Below are 24,488 nucleotides of genomic sequence, written 5' to 3' on the forward strand. Positions count from 1 at the left end.
CGACGCGGCAAAATACCCCTCCGGCACAGACGCTATGCGACTAGAAGTTACAATCGCCACTGGGTCAACTGAGATTACGGGCTCCGTTCAGAGCATGAGCTCGAGCACGACGGCAGAGGAGACCGCCATAGTTGTAGCACTCGCTTCCACATAACACATGGCCACACATGAACACTACGCCAGTCCGGCATACACAGTAGTTACAGACTCGCAGGCTGCGTGCCGCGCCTTCGCAAAAAGTGCTGAATCTTTAGAGGCTGCGCGCTCTCACCAATCAGCCCCGATATATTCCCCACCGGAAGCATCGTTTCGACCCCTGGTAACGCCTCCTTTCCCGGCAACGAGAGCGCGTACAGTCGTGGGGCATATTTATGCAAGTAAGTTTCATCATGAGGCTTGTTTCTGCCACGAACAAAGTCGCATTCGCCGCAGCCTACGTCGCCCATCGCAGTTACCAATGACGCAGGAACCAACGACAATAAAACAAAATGAACCTACAAAAATCAGCTCTGGGTAGCAACCCGGTACTGTGCGCCCTATAGTGACGTTCACTATAAAGGTTTGTGACTTCGACACGACCAGTAAAAACAGGTGTTACCTGTACGCAAAACGCGATCCCAACAACGGGGAAAGAATAAAAATTGGCTACGGACTAGCGGAGTTCTGTCCTTAGTATTTTTTTATCTCCACAGTCATGTGTAAAATTGTGTGATCATGCTGTTTGTATACTTTGCAGAGAATGCACCAAGTTAGCTCTTACAAAACTGTTAGCTCAGTTGCTGGTAGACATCAGTGAGACGTTAGGCTGGATAACGAACCTCTGGTTTCAATTGGAACAGTATGGCTCCTCGCTCACACCCTCACGCGTAGGTCGCACGTCCCGTTTCTTCTTTCTAAATCGATGATGGTAGCGTCTGCATGGATATAGATCTGAAGAAGAATATTTCGCGCTTGGGTCTGCTCTGGCGGTCAAAAATGAAGAGAGACAATCAAGACGCTACAAATAAGGGCTGCGGCATTTAATTTAGAGCAATACTAGCACTTTTTGAAGCACATGTTGCAGAAGACTATTTCGCCGATGGCAGGCTCAACACCACAGGGTTGTTTAATGAATTTTCTTCATTTTTATGGCTGAAATTGCCTTTTTAACACCTCTGTCATTCTTGGGAAGATAATTTCATTTGGCATGGTTGTAAGCGCTTTTAGCGCCAAAATGTTTCATAAAGAAAACGACTGCAGGCAAGCTACACAGTATCATCAGTTCACAGATCTTCACGATGGCACAGAAAACCAAATTTGTCACAATAAATTTCCGTACCAGGACGGCACTAACTTTCCGAACATAGCGGCTTACATAAAAAAAAAGTACTTATTATGCTGCACTTTCTAAAGCCAAAAATCATTTAATTATCTCGGACGAGAGAAACAAATTGCCGGGTTTGGTGAGAACCCCTTTCAATGTCACGTAATTGAGCCTAGACAATGATGGGGATCGACTACCATTTCCCCAGTCTCTCGTCTCTTCACATGAATAGTTCACGCACGGTCACTCAGCTGCCGTGCTTGTCTGAGTCTGGCTCCTATGCGTTTGGGTCCGTGGACGCTATGTTTTCCATGCTAGCTTCGGTTTCTAATCCCGTAGAATCCTTGGAAATCTCCTGCGTCGCCTCAGTTTCCGTTGTGGATGCATCTTCGCCCTCCTGCGTCGTAAGCATCGTCTTTGATGTTTCGTCTGTGGGCGCAATGGATGTGGCTGATTCCGATATATCAGTGTGACCAATAGTATGTGTCTCCTCTGATTCTGACGACATCGATGCGTCCGATGTTTTCGCCGAAGTCGGTTTCTTTCTGTCGTCCTCGGAGGAGGTCACAGGCAGGATGGAGCTGGTGGAGGCTGCCTCATTAGACGCAGTCGCGTTCCTGATGCCGGTGTAGTTCTCCGCTTCACCCGTTAGCTCGGAGTCTTGCATGTAGAGCGACAGGCCGATCATGCAGATAACGACGACTACCAGGGCGAGAACGCTCACGGGGAAGAACCAGACGTCGTTCCTGCCATCGAATTATGAGCAAAGAAAACAGATTAATAAACTTTTGCATTGTACCAAGCTCGAGCCGCGGTACTCAGAATTGTCAAACGGTGTGGATTGGGTGCACACCTATCTCCCTGTCGTCTAGCTGCAACGTTTATTCGCTAAGCTTTTACACAGGCAACACACTGTAGTATTCGTTATAAAATGGTCTATAGACAGTCTATAGACATTTATAGACACTATTGCCTTCCTATAGATTTCTTTTTGTCTATTCATAGTCTATAGACTGTCTATAGACAGTAGTCTGCTAAAAGTGTATGGCCATAAACCTAGAGATTGTCTATAGACTGTCTACAGGATTTCTTTTCTCTATAGGGTTCGCCTAAAGGGAGTCTGTAGACTTTACAGACAGAAGTCTATGGACATTGTATAGACTGTCTAAAGAGATTTTTGTAATTATAGGCAGTCAGGAAAATTTTAATAAAGAAAATATACTGAAAATTGAGGGGCTAAAATATGCGGGCACCAATATTAATTTTCGCTCGAATGCGTTTCTCGTATTTCGCATAGATTATGACGTGCATAAAACAATGCGGATACCTTGCCTCTCCTGTCTCGAGTCGGTTTCAGTTGAACAAACTTTATGAGCTTATGTCCGCACAGTGCAGTTTCGAAATTCATGAACAGCTGCAAACGACTCAGGTCTACGCTCTCTGGTTGCAATAAATTTTTTTATTGCCTGAACACTATTACGCCATCAATAAAAAGATGATCCAAACGGCCATTGTTTTCTGGGATGATCAAACACTCATGCGACTTTTACATGTCCAACAATTCTCTGCAGAAGAATTTTTGAGCGGGAAAACGTTGACGAATGGAATATTTTTGTATAATTCAATATTTCACTATAATAATCAATATATCCGCATATCATCCGAAGGCATTTCTATTAACGTTTATGCTATCGCCAAAGCATTCCCAATTGTTTTTTTATGGCAATCTTAACTGTTCGATGCGATCGATGGAAATACATTAAAAGAAATATTTTGCCGCGTATCAGAAGAATGGACCACTACCCTCAATATTTCCATAAGAGTGTCTCGCAATTTTCCGATTTTAATTTTTTTCTGTAAATGTTGGACATGATTTCAGAAAATTACATGTCATTGCGTTCCGCTGCTTAATACACGGAAGCATAATCACGATTTCTGGAACTATTTGGCACATCGCGCTTACCAGTCCCAGACAACGATGGGAGAGGGCCGTCTAGTGAGCGTCAGGTTGTGGTCTGCGGGCAGAACCAAAGGCGGCAGCATGGGTCGGTTGACAGGCTTGAAGAGTCCAGGTTCCGGCGTAGTGGTCCCAGAGTAGCCAGCTGTCAAAGCCGCCGTGCTGCCCGCGGTAATGTCCTGGTTCGAGCCGGTGGTCTGCTGTGTGGAGGACTGCGCTTTGCTGGGTTTAGCGGACGGCGCCTTACCGGGAGACGAACCTTTGCTTCCAGTCTTAGCCTTGCCGTCATCCTTACCCTTCTTTGCTTTGCCTGGAGACTTAGCTTTTCCTGGAGACTTTGCTTTCTTGCCCTTGGCCATGGCTCTTTTCCGAGCACAAACGTTGTGGTCCTCGGAAAACAAGAATGTAGGCCTTTTACACTGCAGTGGCAGGTGTTCTTCTTCGTCTTCTACTGTAGCTGCTGCTGCAGTTGCTGACAGGAAGAAAAGGAAAGTGCGCGGGCCTGCCCACTGGCTCAAGCCGAGCCACGCTCGCTGCCGCGTGCTGAAACTAGTAGAGTTGAAAGGATAAGAGAGGAAAGATAGAGAGAAAAGGCGTGCGCTATTATGCACCGGGCCGATCCCGGAGGCAGTGCAATACCGGGCCGACCCATGCCAGACACGAAATGAATGCAAAAGCAATCAAAATATTCAGTACATGGTAATATATTAGGAGGACATAGTAATAGTAGTAAGGTATTGATAATCTGTGATAATTTTGTCAACCCAAAATGGAACGGCGCTCAAAGAAGCTGGTGTAGAAAGGAAGTAATTGGATTTCAAAGATTAGTGTCAGAAACCAGGAAACCTGCCTTTTAAGCAACCTAAGTTCTGTGCAGACCAAATCTAGAAAACGGTAATTATATTTTATATAGAACCCGTGTATGCGCGACCGTTAGAATGATCAGCAGGCTTTACCGGCAAAGCAGCTACTGAACAGATCTTAGAAACATCAAGTACTGAGTGCCGTGTAATGAGCTTAAATGACAGTACTGAAAAAGTTGAAGATAGGAGTAAGAAACTGACTCGCGGAACTGAAGTACTCCTGATTATTTAGGAACACTGAAGACGACTGAAGAACAGGCGTTCTATTGGCTTGAAGGAATGCCTGAACAGCATTCAGAAGAACTAACGCCCTTCGATGAGTGGCGAAACTAGAAGAGTGGGCCTCAGGTAAAGCATGCCGTCCGGGTATATCCTCATTTTTTGAGGTTCCCACAACACTAACAAAATACAGGTCAAGGCTGTTGCTCACTTACTTTGTGGAAAACAGGACTCACTAATTCTGGGGCAGGTGAAACAAAACCAGTGTAGCTAAACCGGTTAGCTTGTAGTAGGTACAGGTACGGAAGCACGGATAGCACTATTCTGGCCTAAGTGCGATCATGCCTTCCCTATCGGACATGAGTAAGTATTATCTGAGTAGAACTCTGTGCTGCGCCTGTTGGTCACTCATTAATTGAAAATTGGATTAGGAAACCACAGAGAGCAGTGGTCTTTTTGTGTTGTCCTCTCTCTGCGGTCCTTCTAATCGCGCTACATCCAATTTTCCAAGAAAAATGTCATTCGCCTGTGAGAAAGTGCATTCGTGTTCGTTACCAGCCACCACATACCAACTCCCGGTTTTAATTAGTCAAGATTTTAATTAGGCAAAGTGTGAAAAGTGTTAGAAGTCAACAGCCTGCCCTGTTTACTTTTGTCCGCACCGTACTTCATGATAACTCCCAGGAGGAGGGAGGCGCGATTAATTAAATCACCATGATAACCCGCCAGGGCGAGAAAGCTACTCAGCATATCGTGAAGGTTATCATGCGGCGTCTATACTAGGGTAGGCTATTCCTCAGCCGCACATCGATACGTTTCCTGTGTTTTATTTGCAAGGGTAAACTGTATATTTGTTTAAAGCGACACAAAATGATATTTGCAATCAAGTAAGCTGATCCGTCGATTTTACAATCAGCAACCTATTAATACGCTTATTAGCTAAGATGGTTTCAGTAAAGATGTCCTGACAAAACATTCCATTTGATCGAAGTCTGTTAGTTTCAGAACTACCAGGTGTCAAAGAGAAGCTCACCGCTAATTCTTTAAAACTGGCTTTTTGAGGTAACAGTATGGCTTTCGCGGCATGTTATTACCGATGTTGACTGACACCAGAAAACGGATGAACCTTTTCAACTAATGAGCTTCTTAACTACATTCTAAAAGTTAGCTATTTTTACATACTTTATTGATGACCATAGCAGTTGTTAGAATTACAAAAAATCGATATCCGATGGCGCTGTATGTTACCAAAAACCATCACATCAGCAAAACAAATAAAAATCTCGCGCCCGCAGTAAGCGCTTAGCGACGTCGTTCAAATTGCGTCACTCTGAGGCGTAGGTGTCACGTGGCCTTTTCTGCCATGCATCGGCTGGCGTAGAGAGAGCAACACTATCAAGATTTCCTTAATACTCCCTGACAATAACAACTGCTCAAATTGGAAAATAAATTAGAAAAGAACTACTGTATAAAAGTTGATTAAACTTCGCAGACTGCACTAGTATATTGTCCGCCACAAGTGACAAAAATATTGCTGTCCGGCACTCAGATACAGAGCAGATATTCGTGGCCCAAAATAGCCAAAATTTTCTATACATATTTAAAAGGCAGTCGAACGAGTAGTGTTCAACGAAGGCACATTCTGAGACCATTTGGTACTAGACAAACATCTATTCTATACGTAGGCCAAACAAAACTGTCCTAAGTGAAGTGGTTTCTGCTCGAAAGTTGTGTAAGTCGTTCATAAAAACTAAACTACCTGATTGGTCATCTGCAATACCACCTTTTGTTCAGAGGATAATGTAGCTAAAGCATAGTGCATTGAATTTAATGTTTCTAAAGATGCTAATATTGTTCTGTTTGAACAAGAACAACACGCAGAAACCTGGCGCGAATATAGCCTAAAATGGAGCAGTCGCTCGGCTGGAGTGGGACCCCCGCATTATGCATATTGTTTGTGCGTTTGCAACCCAAAGGCGAGCAAAAACTCGAACTCATGGGTATACCGAGCTTAAACGAAGATCAATTAGTAAAGGGTGATGTGGAGGCCATGAAATGATAAGTGACCAACTTAAATGTTCCTTTAACCGGGCGACTATGCTGGCAGTGGTGTGTGCCAAACATACGAAAACCAGGGACTAAAACTGAACACAAGAAGTGGTGCAGAGCAGAGTGCTGGACTAATAACTGATACTTAACCGACAAATGCCGAACCCAAGAAAACAAAAAAAAAACGCATGCGTATCAGGCGCACAAAACTTCCGCGTAGAACGTCATCTAAAATATGCTCAACCTTCAGACAGCCTGCGTATTAAAAAATATTCTTTTTCTTTCATTTTTAGAGGACACACCTACTTTTTAGTACCACTAAAGGCGTAGGCGTCTTTTATATTATGTTCCACGTGGGCGTGTTGTGCGCCTGATATGCGTGCATTGTTTGGTTTCCTGGGTTCGCCCTCTTTCAGTAAAACATCAGTTGTTAGTCCAGAGCTATCCTGTGTACTTCGTCCTCTTGTGCTCCCGCTTTTGTCGCCAGTAATGCATTATGCTTGAAATGTTACTTTAATTATGTGGAAGAGAAACAAGCACAACATACGCGGCTAAATGGGCACCACAAACAACGTACCTGTTAGAAAACACAATAAACAAGCCATGTAAGAAATGATACACATTTAGCCCTCTTAAACCGAGCATGAGGTGCGAAAGCACTCGATTTCAAATTAGCGTGACTGTTGCCTAAGCATTGCCTTAACCACCACATCTACCAAACAATTTCTTTTAAACATTTGTTACCACGTGACTCTCCCCTACCCACGCCGTACCGCGTCATTTCATCTCAAAAAACCTGAAGGTCAAGGGTCAAGAGTCAAACATCAAAGGTGAATGGTCGTCGAAGCTTCAGAGACCCATCGAGTTTTTTTCAGGATTGATAATGAAGTAGTACTATGGCAAAAGAACACGATTTTCTTTTCTGAAAGCTAAATCGAAAGCACCTCCTTTGAAGACATTAAAGGCTGCTATAAATGCGCTACGTGTCTTGACGTAAACCCTATGTGTATGAACTTCGCGATTTCAAGTTCCAAGCAAGAGTTAACAAAATACACTCTTGAATGACTGCAGCGGATGTGGCCATGGTCATATTTCTGCCGGTAGTGTCTGCGATTTTATTCCTACTATAGGCAACCTGCAGTGCCCATGTCGCGCTGCAGTTGTTCTACTGCTAGAGTCACTTAAAAAATTTTCAGATTACCCCGATCCTCCTCATCCCGCCAGCGGGTTTAAAAGTTTGATGGTTGTCCATCACTCACGTCAGGCACTGCAATCGCGTTCACGGTTCTTTGTGTATGCGCCATGGCAACGTCATTTTTATAAACGACAAATTAAACTTCCCGGCAATTAGCACTACTAACTTCGGAGATGTGAACGGCCACTGGGAATAAATGGCAAACAATAATTTCTGTAACTCGTTGAAGCAACTTCTTGTGTAAGCGCTTCCCAGATGAGAACCCAGAGGCTTTGAAAGCCGGCAGCTCTATAAAAAGTCACTGTGAATGATGTTGTTTGCTGTTTTGGTAACATTGGTAGCAAACATATACGGTGACTCCATCCACTGCGTGCCTAAAACATGCTGCAGTCGGCCGCTTGGGTAGTGACAAATGTGAGACCTAAGCTGAACGATCAGAGGCGCCCGTTTGGTGGATAAAATTTCATGGCTAGGTACTCTCGACGTAGCCCTGTTGGCTGACCCACGCATTGTGGGTCTACGACAGAGCGTGGAAGCTCACGACTTAAGTACCGACAGGTGGCGTGAAAGAGCACGCGTCCGGGTGCCCCTAAACATACTTGCTCCATTTGCTAGACTGTGTGTTAGGACACTGTGATCAAAACGACAAACGTACGTACAGGTTGCCTATTAAACAATTGGAAACCTGTGACCACAGTGTTCTTTGTTCGTGTCTCCCTTTTGTGCCTGTCTCTTTCTTTTCTTTTATCTGAAAACACAAATAGCAAGTGCGCACTGTGCACCTTGACCAGGTACGCTGATATGGACAACGGCACCTTGTCAGCATTGCATTCATGAGGTCCGGCCACGGCGGTGCACCTGGCAAACACGATAAGATAAGCAGCCCTTATGAAACAAACAGCCACGAGGAAGTTACGAGGAAAGTACCAGAGCAGAAAAAGAAGTGTACTTGCGACTAACGGGCTAAGTCTTTTGCAAAAGCCAACGGGCGGTATACATCAACGCCAAAATCGATTTTAGGGGCAAGAAGGGAAGACCAGAAGCTGCCGTGCCCTAATAATTATTCTACAGTTCCGCTACAATAAGACTACAATTATTCTTACAAACGAAAAGAACTACTGTGATATCGCTTTTTGTCGTCAAGTACCCAAACACTTTTGTTACTGTTATTTACATCTGTGGGGAAAACCTTCAATATCTGCTCCTAAGAAGCGACTCCGTTTCAGCATAGCTGGAAAAATGGTTTGGACACTTTGGAGCGAAACAAATTTCTGTCTTGTACTGAAATTTCACTAGAGGCTGCGCAGTTGTGCCTCTGTACCATGGTATACAAAAAAAGAATTGAAAAATAAATGTTTGTATTTTGCGACATGTAATCACTCGTATTTTCATTCTTTGCTCAAATTTGGTCCTTTTCAACTCTCGCGTCACCATACTGCTTGATGGACTCTTCTGCTCCCCCAGCCTTCGCCGTAGTGCATACTGGGCTGTCGTGTGCACCTGGCGGAAGCACGGTGGATGTAGTAAAGCTAGTTGCACACAGATGTCGAGGAAAGCAGTATAGTGACGCGGATCTTGATTCTTACATTTTTCGTGCCTCAAGGAAAAAATTATTCCTAGTAATTCCATTAGAGTAATGGCCTTACTTAAAGGTCCTGAGCAATATCCATCCTTCGTAAATGCACCTTGAATGCATTTTTCATCCGAAAGTGTATTTGTAAATGCGCTTTGAATGCAATGCAGAATAGCTCACTCTCCGGTCATGTAGGCCGTACAGATAAGGCCTACATGACCATCAGATGGTCATCCTCTTGAAGGGTTTTCCCCTTCAAACTGCTCTCGAGTATTGCGCTGACCACACAGGCAACCGGATCGCGCTGGCCTGCGGGCACGCTCCACTAGAAGTCGTGCAAATAACGTTCAGTCGATGCCGCAAGCTGTCGATATTGCATTTGAGTGGGTCAGCTTGAGCGTCGGGACACAGACGTAGAAAGACGAACAGGACATATCGCAGAAATGCCTCGTTCAGCTTCCGTGCGAAATTGTTCAAGATGCAGCCCACCCAAACGCAATCGCTGGATATTCCTCATGCGAGCCAACTCATCGAGTCATCTGACAATGCTGACCACAAGCTTTCCTCATTATTTAATGTGCCCAGGTGCACTTGCCCCATTACCTCGTTATGATAAGAGCTAGAAAGCGAGCTACCTGAAAATGCCACCGAAGTCCGATATGTGCCTTATGGGTGTTACGTCTCGCCTACAGCGCGCGGTATAGCCGGCGCGGATGCACCGGATGCCGCGGCTTCGTTCATCGCTGCCGCAACGCCTCCCGCCAAGCGCGTCCAGGCAGGTTTCAGTGCCACGTGTCGTCGTGCGTGCGTGTGTGTGTGTGTGCATGTTTTGCCCACGCTTGTCAAAGCGCGGCAGCCGGGGAGAGGAGCTCTCCAACTGGGAGGCGAGGAGGTCTGACCGGCGCCGGCCTGGCGGACGCGCCCGTCACGCCTGAACATGTTCAAGCGTCGCCGTATCGGATGACTCTTCCCAAGCCGTTCCCTCTTGCCCTCGACTCCGTGGGTATAAAGGGGGCTGCCCCGGACGCCAACGAGAGACTTCGATTTCTTCATGCGAGTAACGTGGTCGCCCTGGCCGGCTGCTCTTTTGCGATGCCAGAATAAACAAGTTGTTCTGTTGCCAGTCGACTCATCCTTTGCCGGGACCTTCGGATGTTTCCAGCTGTGCCCCAGGCCGCCAGGCCAACGCTACCCTTGGGGCTTGCAACCCATTTGCAACAACTGGTTGCCAGCGGTGGGATCCCGACAACGGAGGCCAGCAGCGAAGATATGCGGTCAACTGTATGCTGAGCAGCACAACGACCATCCGGGAGCAGTGCAACGAGCCCTGTGTGATGACTGGTTGCCTGCAGCGGAACGACTGCGCTGAATTCGTGGCTGCGAGGTTTGGTGAGTGCGGGACTTTCTTCTTCTGAGTTTTGCCAGGCTTTTGTTAGTGTCAGAAACAGAGCTGGTAATTGTGGTTGTCGTTGCTGCCGGGTTAGTTTGCGGCAAGACAATAGTAGGCAGTAGAGAAAGCAGCATTCGGAGCAGCCATGGATTTGAAGTCGTTGCGCAAACCGAAATTGCTGGAGCTTGCAAGAGAGTTGGGTCTTGATGTCTCAGACAAACTCAGAAAACCGGAACTGCTAAGGGCGATTCTTGAGTTGGAGGCTGAGGATGACGAGCTGTCGGAATGCCTTGAGACCATTGAGGAGAGGGAACAAAAAGAAAAAGACGAGCGCGAACGTAAAGAACAAAAAGAGAAAGAGGAGCGCGAACGTAAAGAACAAAAAGAGAAAGACGAGCGCGAACGTAAAGAACAAAAAGAGAAAGAGGAGCGAGAACGTAAAGAACAAAAAGAGAAAGAGAAAGAAGAGCGCGACCGTCAACACGCTTTGGAAATGAAGCGTCTCGAGGTAGAGATGGAACGCGCTCGTAATGGAAGTCAGGCACACGGTGCAGGAGAACGGGTATCGTTCAAAATGACTGACCTGATGCGGCCGTTTAAGCTTGGAGAGGACATTGGTTTGTTCCTGGTTAACTTTGAGCGAACGTGCGAGAAGCAGGGGTTCTCTCGGGAAACGTGGCCACAGCGCTTGCTCACTTTGTTACCCGCCGAGGCGGCCGACGTAGTCGCTCGCTTGAAGAGAGAGGAGGCAGAGGATTTCGACCAAGTGAAATCAAGTCTGCTAAAAAAGTACAGGCTGTCAGCGGAGGCGTTCCGTCGGAAGTTTCGGGAAAATGAAAAAGGCAGAAATGAGTCATATACAGAGTTTGCCTACAGGCTTATGTCAAACATGCAGGAGTGGCTCAAAGAAGAGAAAGCGTTTGGTGACCACGAGAAAATTCTGCAGTGTTTCGGGCTGGAACAGTTTTATAGTCGGTTACCTGAGAACGTGCGGTACTGGGTCTTGGATAGGCCAGACGTTAGTACAGTGGCTAAAGCCGCCGAGCTAGCCGAGGAGTTTGTGACGCGTCGGGCTCGCGGAGCTAAGGACGGTCAAAAGGGTGAATTTGGCTCCAAGTCTGAGAGGCCGAAGTTCACACCCATGAGAGCAAGGGGGGACACGCGTAGTGCGGATGCGAGTGAAAGCAGTCCGACCGAACGTAAGGAGACGGCGGCAGCCGAAGCCGAACGCAGAAAGCGGTTCGAGGCGAGGCAAGCGCGCGTGTGTTATACGTGCCAGAAGCCGGGTCACTTTTCGGCGCAGTGTCCAGAAACAAAAAGAGAAGTCGTGTGTTTGTCATTATGTAGCACTGACGAGAACATGAAGCTTCTCGAGCCTTACATGCGAGACTTCCTCGTGAACGGGAAAGAGTGCCGAGTGCTTCGTGATTCCGCAGCTACAATGGATGTAGTTCACCCCTCTTACGTAGAACCCGATATGTTCACGGGCGAGTGCGCATGGATCAAGCAAGCCGTGGAAGCTCATAGCGTGTGTCTGCCCGTAGCAAAAGTGCTTATTGAAGGACCTTTCGGAGCACTTGAGACGGAGGCCGTAGTGTCATCTAGGCTGCCCCCCCAGTACCCGTACCTATTTTCGAACAGGTCCGATCACCTCCTGCGCGAGAAGGGGCTTTTGTTTGGTGAGGCTAGCGTTCAGGCCTTAACCAGACCGAGAGTTCAGGAGCTCGCTGCAAAGGCGGTAGTTGCGGGGCCGACGTTGTCGAACAATGAAAAAGGGTCGGAGGCGCAGCAAGCTGATATTCCGAGCACGTCAGAACTGGATAAAATTGAGCCTGTAGCGTTGAATGCACCAGGTACTGGAGAGGAAATGCCCGACACGGGAAAGTTAGAAGAGCTTCCGGTCGAGCTTCCGGGACTAAGCTCAGTGACGAACAGGGAAGACACTGATCAGGTCATTAGTGACTTAATCATTAGAGCACCGCTGTCAGCTGAGCAGAGAACCGAACTACACCAACTCTTACAAGAGTTTCAAGGTCAGTTCTCTGAGAGGCCTGGTAGGACTTCTGTCCTTACTCATAATATAGAACTTACCTCCCCAGAGCCAGTACGATCCAAGGCGTACCGGGTGTCACCCCGCCAGCGCGATATTATGGAGGCTGAGGTAAAGAAAATGCTACAGCTCGGTGTTATTGAGGCGGGTGAGAGTGATTATACCTCCCCTTTGATTTTAGTTGAGGTACCGGGCAAGGAACCTCGTCCTTGCGTCGACTACCGCAGGCTTAATTCCATTACTAAGGATCAAATTTATCCGATCCCTAACATCGAGGAGCGCCTTGAGAAAGTTAGTAGCGCTCAGTTTATTTCCACCCTAGATCTTGTCAGGGGTTATTGGCAGGTTCCACTTACAGAAGAGGCTAGTAGGTATGCGGCGTTCATTTCACCAATGGGAACATTCCGTCCTAAAGTTTTGAGTTTTGGTTTGAGGAACGCGCCATACTGCTTTTCAAGCCTCATGGACAAAGTGTTGCGGGGACAGGAAGAATTCGCTTTACCGTATTTAGACGACGTAGCGATATTCTCCGCATCCTGGTCTGAGCATATGGCACACTTGCGGGCAGTGCTAACCCGCCTGCGCGAAGCGGGCTTGACAGTCAAAGCTCCCAAGTGCCAATTAGCACAGGCCGAGGTTGTATACCTCGGTCACGTGATTGGACAGGGTCGTCGCCGCCCCTCTGAAATAAAGGTGGCCGCTGTGCGAGACTTCCCGCAACCGCGCACGAAGACCGATATTCGGTCGTTCTTAGGTGTCGCCGGCTACTATCAGAGGTACATCCCCAGGTACTCCGATATCGCGGCTCCCCTGACGGATGCTCTAAGAAAAACAGAGCCCCAAACAGTCGTCTGGAGCGAGAGCAAGGAAAGAGCTTTTAGCGCCCTAAAGAGCGCCCTAACAAGCCAGCCTGTGCTACGATCGCCAGACTACACAAAAGGGTTCGTTGTTCAGTGCGATGCTAGTGAGCGAGGCATGGGCGTTGTACTGTGCCAAAGGGACAATGGAGAAGTGGAACACCCCGTCCTGTATGCTAGTCGTAAGCTGACCTGTCGTGAGCAGGCCTACAGCGCCACCGAGAAAGAGTGTGCGTGTCTCGTGTGGGCCGTTCAGAAATTGTCATGCTACCTAGCCGGCTCGAGGTTTATCATTGAGACGGATCACTGCCCTCTCCAATGGCTGCAGACCATATCTCCCAAAAATGGCCGCCTCCTGCGCTGGAGCCTCGCTTTGCAACAATATTCCTTTGAGGTGCGTTACAAAAAGGGGAGTCTCAACGGTAACGCCGATGGCTTAAGTCGAAGCCCCTAACGTAGGAATCCGCCTCAAAGTTGTTGGTTACTGATGTTTTCTTCCTGAGGCAGGATTTTTAACATATTGCTTTTGTTTAGTGTTTCAAAGTGATTATGTGCTTTCTAGTGCAATTTTCCAATTTGTGGACGCGTTCTGAGTGCTGCTTGACTACTGTAAGGAACTAGGCAGTAGTATAAAAGGGGAAAGAGCCTGGCAGAGCTTAGTGAGGGTTGTCTCGTGCTTGCTGACTGAGCGGTTGCGTTTCGGCGTAGTTCTAACGCTTGCTGGAAACGAGCACAAAAATGGCAACTCTCCCGAAGTGACTTTGCAGTGTCCTATGTGATCCTGAACCCGAGAACGAGGCCTTCTCTGTGCGCTGCGCTCAAGCAACGTCGAGGGACGACCGGATTCGTTTACGAGCATCATCGAGCGACATCCCTCTGGACAGCGGATGCAGTCCCCTGACCATCGGGATCTCCTTCTCCCGGCGGGGCGGTCTGTTACGTCTCGCCTACAGCGCGCGGTATAGCCGGCGCGGATGCACCGGATGCCGCGGCTTCGTTCATCGCTGCCGCAACGCCTCCCGCCAAGCGCGTCCAGGCAGGTTTCAGTGCCACGTGTCGTCGTGCGTGCGTGTGTGTGTGTGTGTGTGCATGTTTTGCCCACGCTTGTCAAAGCGCGGCAGCCGGGGAGAGGAGCTCTCCAACTGGGAGGCGAGGAGGTCTGACCGGCGCCGGCCTGGCGGACGCGCCCGTCACGCCTGAACATGTTCAAGCGTCGCCGTATCGGATGACTCTTCCCAAGCCGTTCCCTCTTGCCCTCGACTCCGTGGGTATAAAGGGGGCTGCCCCGGACGCCAACGAGAGACTTCGATTTCTTCATGCGAGTAACGTGGTCGCCCTGGCCGGCTGCTCTTTTGCGATGCCAGAATAAACAAGTTGTTCTGTTGCCAGTCGACTCATCCTTTGCCGGGACCTTCGAATGTTTCCAGCTTTGCCCCAGGCCGCCAGGCCAACGCTACCCTTGGGGCTTGCAACCCAAATGCAACATGGGCTAATAAAGTAGCACAGGCGGGGCGAGCACATTACGGGAAAGGGAAAGTGATGTGTCAGGAAACACTTTTTACGCCAATTGTTTGCAAAATTAGTGTTCTTTTTTACTTACAATGATTTTTTTTTGTATTACAGAAGAGACATGCCCTTAACCTTGAGGCTTCCCTCTCCATATCTGGAATCATGCAGCCCATACACTCGTTCTCGTTATCACCGAGGATGAATCACCACCATGTAAGCGGCTCATACATGTGACAGGCCATCACATGATTGCCACGGAAGATGCCCTTCGCATGGCCGTTTTCCGCCATCAGAGTGTGCGCATCAACCAGGCGACGGGCCATTGTTCTTTTACAATGCGTCAGTTTACATATATATTCATTACATCGCTACTGAAGCGGCCAGCCAAGGGGAAATACTGTGGCACAACACACAATCATATCAACGCATAGAACTTCAAATAAACTATAACGTAGGAATAAGGTGGCCTTTTTTTTTAAGGTTTCTGAGAAGGGAATAATTACAGCCAGGTGTAGAATACGGTTTATTAGAGGCATCAATCTTATCCCGTCACCATCGGCACACAAACATCCTATTTTCATTCAGTCGGTATAAACCTACAGAAATGAATGTCAAATGCACACTTTCTACACTATACGCCAGCACTAGACAGCGAGATATGATAGACAGAATCTGCTAGATAAAGAACACATAAATAATGAACAAACAACAGCATCCCTACTCCCACGCAGTATAGTGAGCATGTCCTGAACAACAGGCCAGTCGAAGGAAGGGAGTGGCTACAGGCCGCTTGTTCAGTTTCAAAGGCGTGGTCGCTCAAAAGCTGCATTCTCCGGATCTAAGCACAGCTCTAGGCGCAAGATTTTCCGCGTGGCAGAAAAAAACAAGAAGAAAACAAGACGTTGACTCTTCAATGTTGGCCACATTCCTCACAGAGAAGTTAAATGGTTTTATAAATTGCCGGCGGTAATGGCAATTCACTATGTTAGAGCGGTGAGCAAAAGAAAACCTAATGGTATGTTAAATGCCGGCTACGTGCATGAATGCAAAAAGACTTTATTCGGTTCAAAGAAGCACGGCTCACACTTTTTAAGCCTCTCAGCGCAAATCCTACAGTGCTATTGTCATTGTCTCTGTGATCATGTACAAGCCCTGAAACGAACACAAAAAATCTTCTCCAGGACCGAAATATGACGGAAAATATTATTTTATGCATTGAATAAAACGAACACGTTCCACTAAAGCGAAACTGTCTGAAAGTTTAGATGCGTGCTTCGGTAGTTTTTTGTTTGCCTAGGAGAATTCAATAATGAATAAATTATGATATTGAGTTCAGGGGTCCTTCACGGTGCGACTTTCCTCCGGTGCACCAAATATCTTACTCGCAGCGTCTTGTTATTACAGGTAAGTGGCATTCGCGCCATTCTTTTCATGTCAACTTCTTATAATTCACCAAACAAAAAACATAAGGATAACTTTTCTCAACACCTCTCCATGGAAAGGCAGTATGCGCGCTTTCCGTTTGAAAATGCCGCGTTATATTAAGCAAATTCGGAGAACTGGACGGTACAGACATCGTCACCTTTGTGTAGGGAGCGTGTGCGGTGCATTTCCGTGCAAACAAATCCATATCTTGTCCCAGCCCCTAGGTGCCAAGGGCAAAAGTTGCTCCGAAGTAGTGTCAGATAGAGACGCGAACAAAGTAGATATGAGCACTTTTCCCAGAAATCAGCGGCTGTTGTCTAATTTCATTTTTCTTTACCAGGTACGCTCTGCTCGAGCGCTGTACACAAGGGTGACGCGGGCTGTACAGAGTCAGAGAACAAGCCGGCACGAACACGCACCTTCTTTTAACGTGTAATCATTGAACGGTTCTTAAATGGTGTTTGTCTCCTCGTTTGTCTATACCGGTTTGTTGCAGACAGTGAAGCATGTATGGCTTTTAAAAACATGAAGCTGGAGACCAAAGTGGTTCGGAGTGAACTACGCTTTAAAGCGCCTCTGAGGGTAATTTGAAGTTTCATTGCATCCAATAATTGTTTCATTCAAACTAAAAAGATGTGGCTTTCACTGAAACCCAAGATTTCATTATCTTGAACAGAAGAAATACCGGTGCCTGCGTCATAGCCTGATTTCTAATTAACCTGTGGCGCGTCGCCACGGTTTCTTTTGTGCCGATCCCGGAGGCTAGTGCACTCCTGCATGAACTCTCTATTAAGGAGGCGTTTTCTCAGTAGACGACACAAGTTTGTAAGTAGTGCCGGATAATTTCTGACATGCAATTTCCTTAGCAATAAATGCGTCTTCTGCGGCCGAACAAGAGTTAACACAAGGAGAATGAGCGACAAAAATAATTTTTACTCTAAATAAAAATTGCATGGCATTCCCATCAGTGTCCCTTTAACCGAGAGGCGGCATGAAGCATGTATACTATACATGTTAGTCGCAACTGGTGCGGTGCTCCGAAATTCACCCGTTGTAAACCCGTGTAATAATGTATATATTAGCTGTGCGGGACACTAACAGGAAAGTATACTTGTTTAAAAAAAGCTCAAAGAACAGGGCTACCATGAGCTGCAAAAAAAAAATTAAAATCCAGATTTCTTTGAATTCAACTCTGTACTAGCCTGTAGACCCGCTGTGTCAGTTGCACGGTTTACAGGCCCGCTATTAGCTTTGTGACAGCACCATTACGGTTTTGGCTGTGTTGGCCGTCGCCTTTGGCCTATTCAAATGACAGTGTTTTTGCAGAGCCCCTGCTTTTCACACCGGAGCGTCCGGTTTCTTCAGAGAGGTGGAGCCTTGGCGTCGCCGTTATCACTCTCGTTTTGCAAAGATAAAGGCGCCTCCAGTGAGCAACCTTTCTCCTCTTCTTATTCCGAAGGGCAGGTGTCCGACCAATATCTTCAGTGGTCGCGCTTCTTGCGATTGGGGGTGTAGGCAGGATCGCCTTAAGTCAACACGAAGCTTTTCTTCTTTCTATTTTTCAGATAAGGATCGGTAGCGGGCAAGCGTTGAGACTTCTCAGTGAATTTGGTTTCCTTGAGATAAGGGTCGCTAGCGTGGAGCATAGCGACTTGTTCGGGATATCCTATTGGACGTCTCAGAAGGGGCAGATACTGCGTACCTGCGCAAAGCTCCGCAGGAGGACTGGCCGGAGTCGTCAAGTCGCAGCATAGGCGTACCTCTCGTAAGACAAGAAGCACGGCTCTGCGTTTTCTCATTTTTTGCCACAACGCCACCACAATCAATAACGGTAAGTGTGTATTTGTGAGCATTTCGCACATTAATTTAGGCGTTAAAAATGACGACTTCTTTTTTTCTTTTTCTACCTTGACTAGGTTGCAGTATGCGTAATTATATGCCAATTAAAGATATTTTAATGTAGAGTCATATTGTCGAAGATGGTGGCACATTTCCACCCTGTTGCAGTGTCACGGCAGCAGACCGAGAATGGCTCGGAACCAGACAAGTAGACTTGACCGACCGGAAGCAACGATTCCCATGATGCACCAAGCACCTCCTGTTGCCTCACCGCCAACCATTGTCTATTTGTCGCCCCCGCCGATGCCACTGATTTATGTTGTACAGCCTCCAAACGGGCAGCTGTACGCCTCCATAGTGACCTCATTGCCTGCACAGCAGGAAAGAGCTGCGCCGTCTACCGAGATTGGGACAACGAGCATTCGCGGCAGTCACCTCGGCGACCGCCATGTCTTGGCACAGGAGTGCTCTCAGGCCACTCCCGTTTCTAGAGTCAACGCTGAAACTCAAACTGGAGACTGCGACGCCCCTGAGCACGCGGACGCTGAAGAACCGATGGATGTCGATCTTGAATAGGTCCCACGGTCTCCTCTATGAATATCCATGTGTTGTCTGAAGTAGCCTCTAGTCGATCGAAAGGCAGTTATTTTTATTCTGTTGTGTGAGGTGGTGGTTGTGCTGCGTGGTTGGAAGATCTCAAAAATGCTCCCGTGTTGCATTGGAATTGAGGCAGATACAATTTACCTGACCGAAACTTATTTTAGGATACACCAAGAGTGCTTGGTGCAACATCAGTTGCATATTTACGAAACGCAGCAGTAGACACATTTTTTTTCTTGAGGATAATGTGTGAATTATTATACTAGCTCAGTAAACACATTACCGGCGTCATTACTGTTGCATAAGAATAATAACTGCAGCTTAAATACGCAGTGCAGCTGTTTTCAGTGCACTTTTGACATGTTGCTATTTTCGCCTAATTACTATTATTATTTCTGTCATAGGCTACAATTACATCCGATCACGGATACCAACAATTGTTGTCAACCAGCCATAAAACCTGACATGGACTGATGAAAGCAAACCCATACTAGCGGAGCAATATCCTACGCCATGCTTTCTGTCTTGGTCTACTGACCTAGCGTCACATAAATGCCTACCGATTACTTTTGCATTGCAGGATATGTTTTTCCTTTATTTGTGTCGGGCATGATCTGCAATGGATGCTTAAATTGTTCCCAACACTGGGACAATCTGTGTTTATTGCTGCCACGTACCTCACATGCTTTGCACTTTACCATTTCTTACATAGATTGCTCGTGCTCTAGCATAAGATTTTCGAAGATACGCTGTTTACCCCCCCCCCCCCCCGCCCCCTCAAATTGTAAATTTGCTCTCAGTTCAGATTTGAAAGTGTTGACTACATTTTTGTTTTGCGATGTGGTAAATGTGTGCCTAATAGCAGTGTTACTATCTTTTGTTCTTTGTGTACGTCGAAGTTCTTTGGTTCCTTGAAAGGAACAGCTTGACAAATTATTTTTCTGTACAGCAATATACTGAATTCTCTTCTAATTTGTGTGCACTAATCATCGAGGGGCCCGTTATTTTTGTATCCCGAATTGTTGCGCGCAGTGGAGCGTTTCAAGGGCGTGCTTTGTTTTCTATATTGTTGCTGATATGCAACTCGAGGCAACAAAATGGCCTTGGAAGTACGGTGATTTTTTTCCTGTTTAATGAATAAAATTGCTGTGTTGTTGTTACAATCATTGTCATGACTACATCATTATTATCTTTTTTATTTTTCAGAGGTCAAAGAAAACTGTTGGAAAAACTAAAACGAATGTTGGGATTTGAGCTACTTTTCACACCACCCTATAATTTTTTTTTTTTACAGAAATTTCCGATAGTCTCTGCATTTCGGAGTAGAAGACACCTTTTTAGAAATCGTTCTAACTCTGCACTGAGGCTACAGAGAAACTATTTGAACTCAAGTGGCGCCGGGCAAGCTAGAACAAAAAAAGGGGGAGAGGGGAAAGATTGTGTAATTGCTTTAAACATCTACAACAAGCGCTTGAGAAATACCGGTAAGAAAAAACTGGATTTTTTTGTACAAAACAGGTATCCGTTCTACAAGGTCAAAATATATGCCAAAGATGTAGTGATTATTATGGCGGCCTGACTTATTTATACGGCAAAATTCTCCAAATTTAATTGCCTGCCACCTTTTATAGTCTAGGTGATCACCGTATCTATATTACCGTAGGTATTGCGCAGGAGAAGCCACTGGATATCAGTGTCCATAATATCATTGTACAGCGGACACTAAGATCCGTGATTCTTGAGGAAAACCAGCTAAAGAAATGGCGAAAAAATGGAGGCGGTCCACAATGAGCTGTCGCGTCTATGCTTATTTTGTCCCGTTTTTTTTTTTGTGCGCTGCTTTTCCGAACAAATCATTATTTATTTACGGCTTTCAAAATTTGAGGTCATAACTGAATTGCGGATGCTGCAGAGGACCGGAGAACAGGAACGCCACAAATACCACTGGCAACAAAGCAGAAAATTATTGCGAAAAGGGGCTAGTTATGAAATACATATGAAGGAGGCCAACAGTCGTCTAAAACAGAGAGCATAAAGATTTCGTTTCCAAATTTTGATGTTCATGTACAACAATTCGGACAAAAATTTTGAAAATTGGAAAATTCTAAGATACTTTTACGGAAATATTAAAGGCAATGATCCGTCGAGAGGACTTATCGATATTACATATTTTGTGACTTCCTTGTTTTTACCAACTGTGCTTAGCTGTCTTAAGTTTTTGTCACATGTTCATTCTCCTCCAATTGTCCCCCCTGCAATAATGCCCTGGTGGTGCTGCAGGTACTTGTATAAATAAAACCAATAAAATTCTTCTGATATGTAGCACAAACCTTTCTTTTAAAGTGTTTCCGTCATTTGTATCGAACAGTTCAATGCGGCGTGCGTCGCGTAGGTGTAACTATAAGGGTTTCAGATTACATGCAAATTGGATACGTAGATAATTGAAAATTGGTTCCTGCGGAACGGAAATGGCACACTAATTGTCTCACATCTCGGTCGACACCCGAACCGCTCCATAAGCGAAGGGAGGAAGGTCTGAGTGAAAGAAGGAACAAAGTGGTGCCGTAATGAAGGGCTCCGCAACATTAACGACCACCTGGGGATCTTTTGAGCGGATCCACCCAAAAGCCGCCCGAAACGCAAGAAACGGACGACGAGCGCTACAGCAGCTACTCCGACACCGAGGCCACCGGAGACGGAGAGTGCGAGGGCGCCGCCATGCAGCATGACCACCACGGTACGTCAAGCACGTACAATACCGCCGAGCAATGGCAAATTTACTCTTCGAAACGCCAGAAGAAGCAGCAGAAGAGCGGATCGCGGAACGCCGCCATTTTGAACTCGAACCAGGAACGGAGCGGGGAGAACAATAGCAAGATGGCGCCGACTTCCTCGGCAGCAGGCGGCGTGGCCGTGACGACAGCCGGCGCGCCAGCTGCGAGCAAAATCCAACGGCAGCCGAGACAAAGGTTGCCACCGCTTCCAAAGGGCGACGCAAAAATTATCATCAGGCCCCTTCAAACTGCTCTCGAATACTGCGCTGAACACAGAGGCAACCGGATCGCGCTGGCCTGCAGGCGCGCTCCGCTAGAAGTCGTGGAAATAACGTTCCGTCTATGCCGCAAGCTGTGGATATTGCATTTGAGTGGGCCAGCTTGAGCGTCGGGACGCGGACGTAGAAAAACAAACCGGACATATCGCAGAAATTCCCCGTTTGGCGTCCGTGATAAAATGTTCAATCTGCAGCTCACCCAAACGCAATCGCTGGATATTACCCATGCGAGCCAACGCACCGAGCCATCTGACAATGCTGACCACATGCTTTCCTCCTTACCTAATGTGCCCTGGCACGCTTGCGCCATTACACCGTTATGATAACACCTAGAAAGCGGGCTACATGAAGATGCCACCGAAGTTCGATATGTGCCACATGGGCTAATAAAGCCGCACAGGCGGGGCGAGATCATTACGGGGAAGGGAAAGCGAAGTGTCAGGAAGCACTTTTCACGCCAATTGTTTGCAAAATTCGTGTTGTTTTTTACTTACAAAGATTTTTTTTTTGTATTACAGAAGAGACATGCCCTTAACCTTGAGGCTTCCCTCTCCATATCTGGAATCATGCAGCCCATACACTCGTTCTCGTTATCACCGAGGATGAATCACCACCATGTAAGCGGCTCATACATGTGACCGGCTACAAAATGATTGCCACGGAAGATGCCTTTCGCATGGCCGTTTTTCACTCGCAGACTGTGCGCATCAACCAGGCGGCGGGCCATTGTTCTTTTACAAAGCGTCAGTTCACATATTCATTATTTCGCTACTGAAGCGGCCAGCAAAGAGGAAATACTATGGCACCACACGCAATCTTATCAATGGATACAACTTGAGAAAAACTATCCTGTAGGAATAAAGCGGCCTTTTTTTAAGGGTACTGAGAAGGGGATAATTACAGCCAGGCCTAGAAAACGGTTTATTCTAGGCATCAATCTTAGCCCGTCGCCCGAGGGCGGAACAGTGGGAGACGATGCTTTCCAGCGACATCCTGCAAGTCCAGCAAGGACCAGTAAGGCGTGCTCGCAAGGCACCTACCCTCATCAGAGCCCTGGAGTAGGGGAACCGACCCTGAGAGGAAGATGGAAGACTCCATCTGAAACCGCAAAAAACCGTGTAAAATAAAGTAAAATAAACGTTTTTCTTCATCTTAGTGGGGATCTTTAACATGCACTGACAACGCACAGCACACGGACGCCTTCGCGTCGGGCCTCTATCGAAACGCGGCCGCTGCGGCAGCGTTTCAACCCGGGAGCTCCGGATCAGTAGCCGAGCGCCCTCACCACTGAGCCACCGCGGCGGATAGTACTAGTACTTCTCACGTGTGCTTACGGTAACTCTGTACGTACGAGAAACTAAAACTGCCTACTGTCTAATGCCTCATGCATCATTACAAAGACGAAAAAACGCACCTAAAAATTAGATGTCTATATTCCTTTTACTGTAAATAACGCATAATAGTGACTCCGCAAGTATAATTACCTTCGACAGGTAGACATCAAATGTAGTCAGGTTACAGCACGAACTCTTACTTCATGCGCCCACTGGAGAAGAGGTGCCATCGGTGTAACACACCAGTCAACAAAAATGTTGACATGACGAATTCCACCAAAGTCCAAGAGCTGGTACTATGACTTAAAAACAGCCCACAAAAGGAGACATCATCTGACCGCAAATACCGGTTGGTCTTGAAGCAAACCAGGCCATGAATCATCGTAGGCGTTACAATTACGGATCCCAATCACCGCCTGTTCACTGTGCGCAACCTTTCTCTCTGACGTGCCAGCTCTGTAAGCACAATCCGTTTTACTCGGCTATGTCCAGTTCGAGACGGCACGCACACCATGTTGGATTGCAGGCGAAAAACCACGATCGCTTTGAAGCTGCGTTCGCTGAAGTGGCGACAGGTGAGATGGATCTTCAGTTCCGAACAAAAACCCGCTCATATCCCGTCTGTAAGCTTATCTGCTGTGGGCAGTGGCGCTGCCGAATCATTAAGCAAATATTGCGATGAACGGAAATAATCGTCGCCATTCCTTTGATAAACAGAGCCTCTGCGTTTCTTGCAACACCGCCAGGTTCGCAAATTGTTGGAGATAATTGCAGTTCCGATAATGTCTGCCCCATTGTTCTAAGCCACCAGCAAGAACAGTGCAGTCGAACAGGTCACGTCTTCACTCTAAATGAGACATATATGATGGCAGATGATATAGGACAAGCTTAAAAACGCGGTCACCACGTCTTCGCAGAACAAACGCAACACAATTGTGGAAACACAATCGCAAAACCATCTCTTCTAATGCAGGATGTCTCTTACTACTAGCATCCCGCACTGTCGTGTTCCGTTCGGAAAAACATTTATGAGATGAAACAAACCGGCATTCATCATGTTATGAGAAATTAGCCTATAATGGCGTTTGCCTTTCGAAGTCCCAAATGGGACTAGGGTAAGCAATCCACCGGAGGAACCTAAGAGGTCTGGCTGCATGGATAGTTCACAATTGGCATTTCGGTTGGCATCTTCTGAGTCTGGAGCCTGGCTTCCATAGCGTAGGCTCGAGCGGGCAGCAATAAGCATACAAGAAAAACGCGCAGGGTTTCGCTG

General features: G+C 46.9%; 2 protein-coding genes across 4 annotated transcripts in view; both read right to left on the minus strand.

Annotated features, from left to right (window-relative positions):
* The window catches only part of LOC144107498 (uncharacterized), a 76,894-nt gene that overhangs the window by 40,803 nt on the left and 11,603 nt on the right, over nucleotides 1-24,488 (minus strand). The window lies entirely within an intron of this gene.
* On the minus strand, nucleotides 937-23,847 carry LOC144107499 (uncharacterized). The gene is made up of 3 exons (XM_077640527.1): nucleotides 23,366-23,847; nucleotides 3,267-3,732; nucleotides 937-2,049 (listed from the first exon to the last, which is right to left on the minus strand). Exons 2-3 carry the CDS (start codon nucleotides 3,617-3,619, stop codon nucleotides 1,581-1,583), a joined length of 822 nt encoding a protein of 273 aa, XP_077496653.1. The 5' UTR covers nucleotides 3,620-3,732; nucleotides 23,366-23,847; the 3' UTR covers nucleotides 937-1,580.

The sequence above is a fragment of the Amblyomma americanum genome, chromosome 10 (assembly GCF_052857255.1).
Source record: "Amblyomma americanum isolate KBUSLIRL-KWMA chromosome 10, ASM5285725v1, whole genome shotgun sequence".
NCBI classification, from domain to species: domain Eukaryota; kingdom Metazoa; phylum Arthropoda; class Arachnida; order Ixodida; family Ixodidae; genus Amblyomma; species Amblyomma americanum.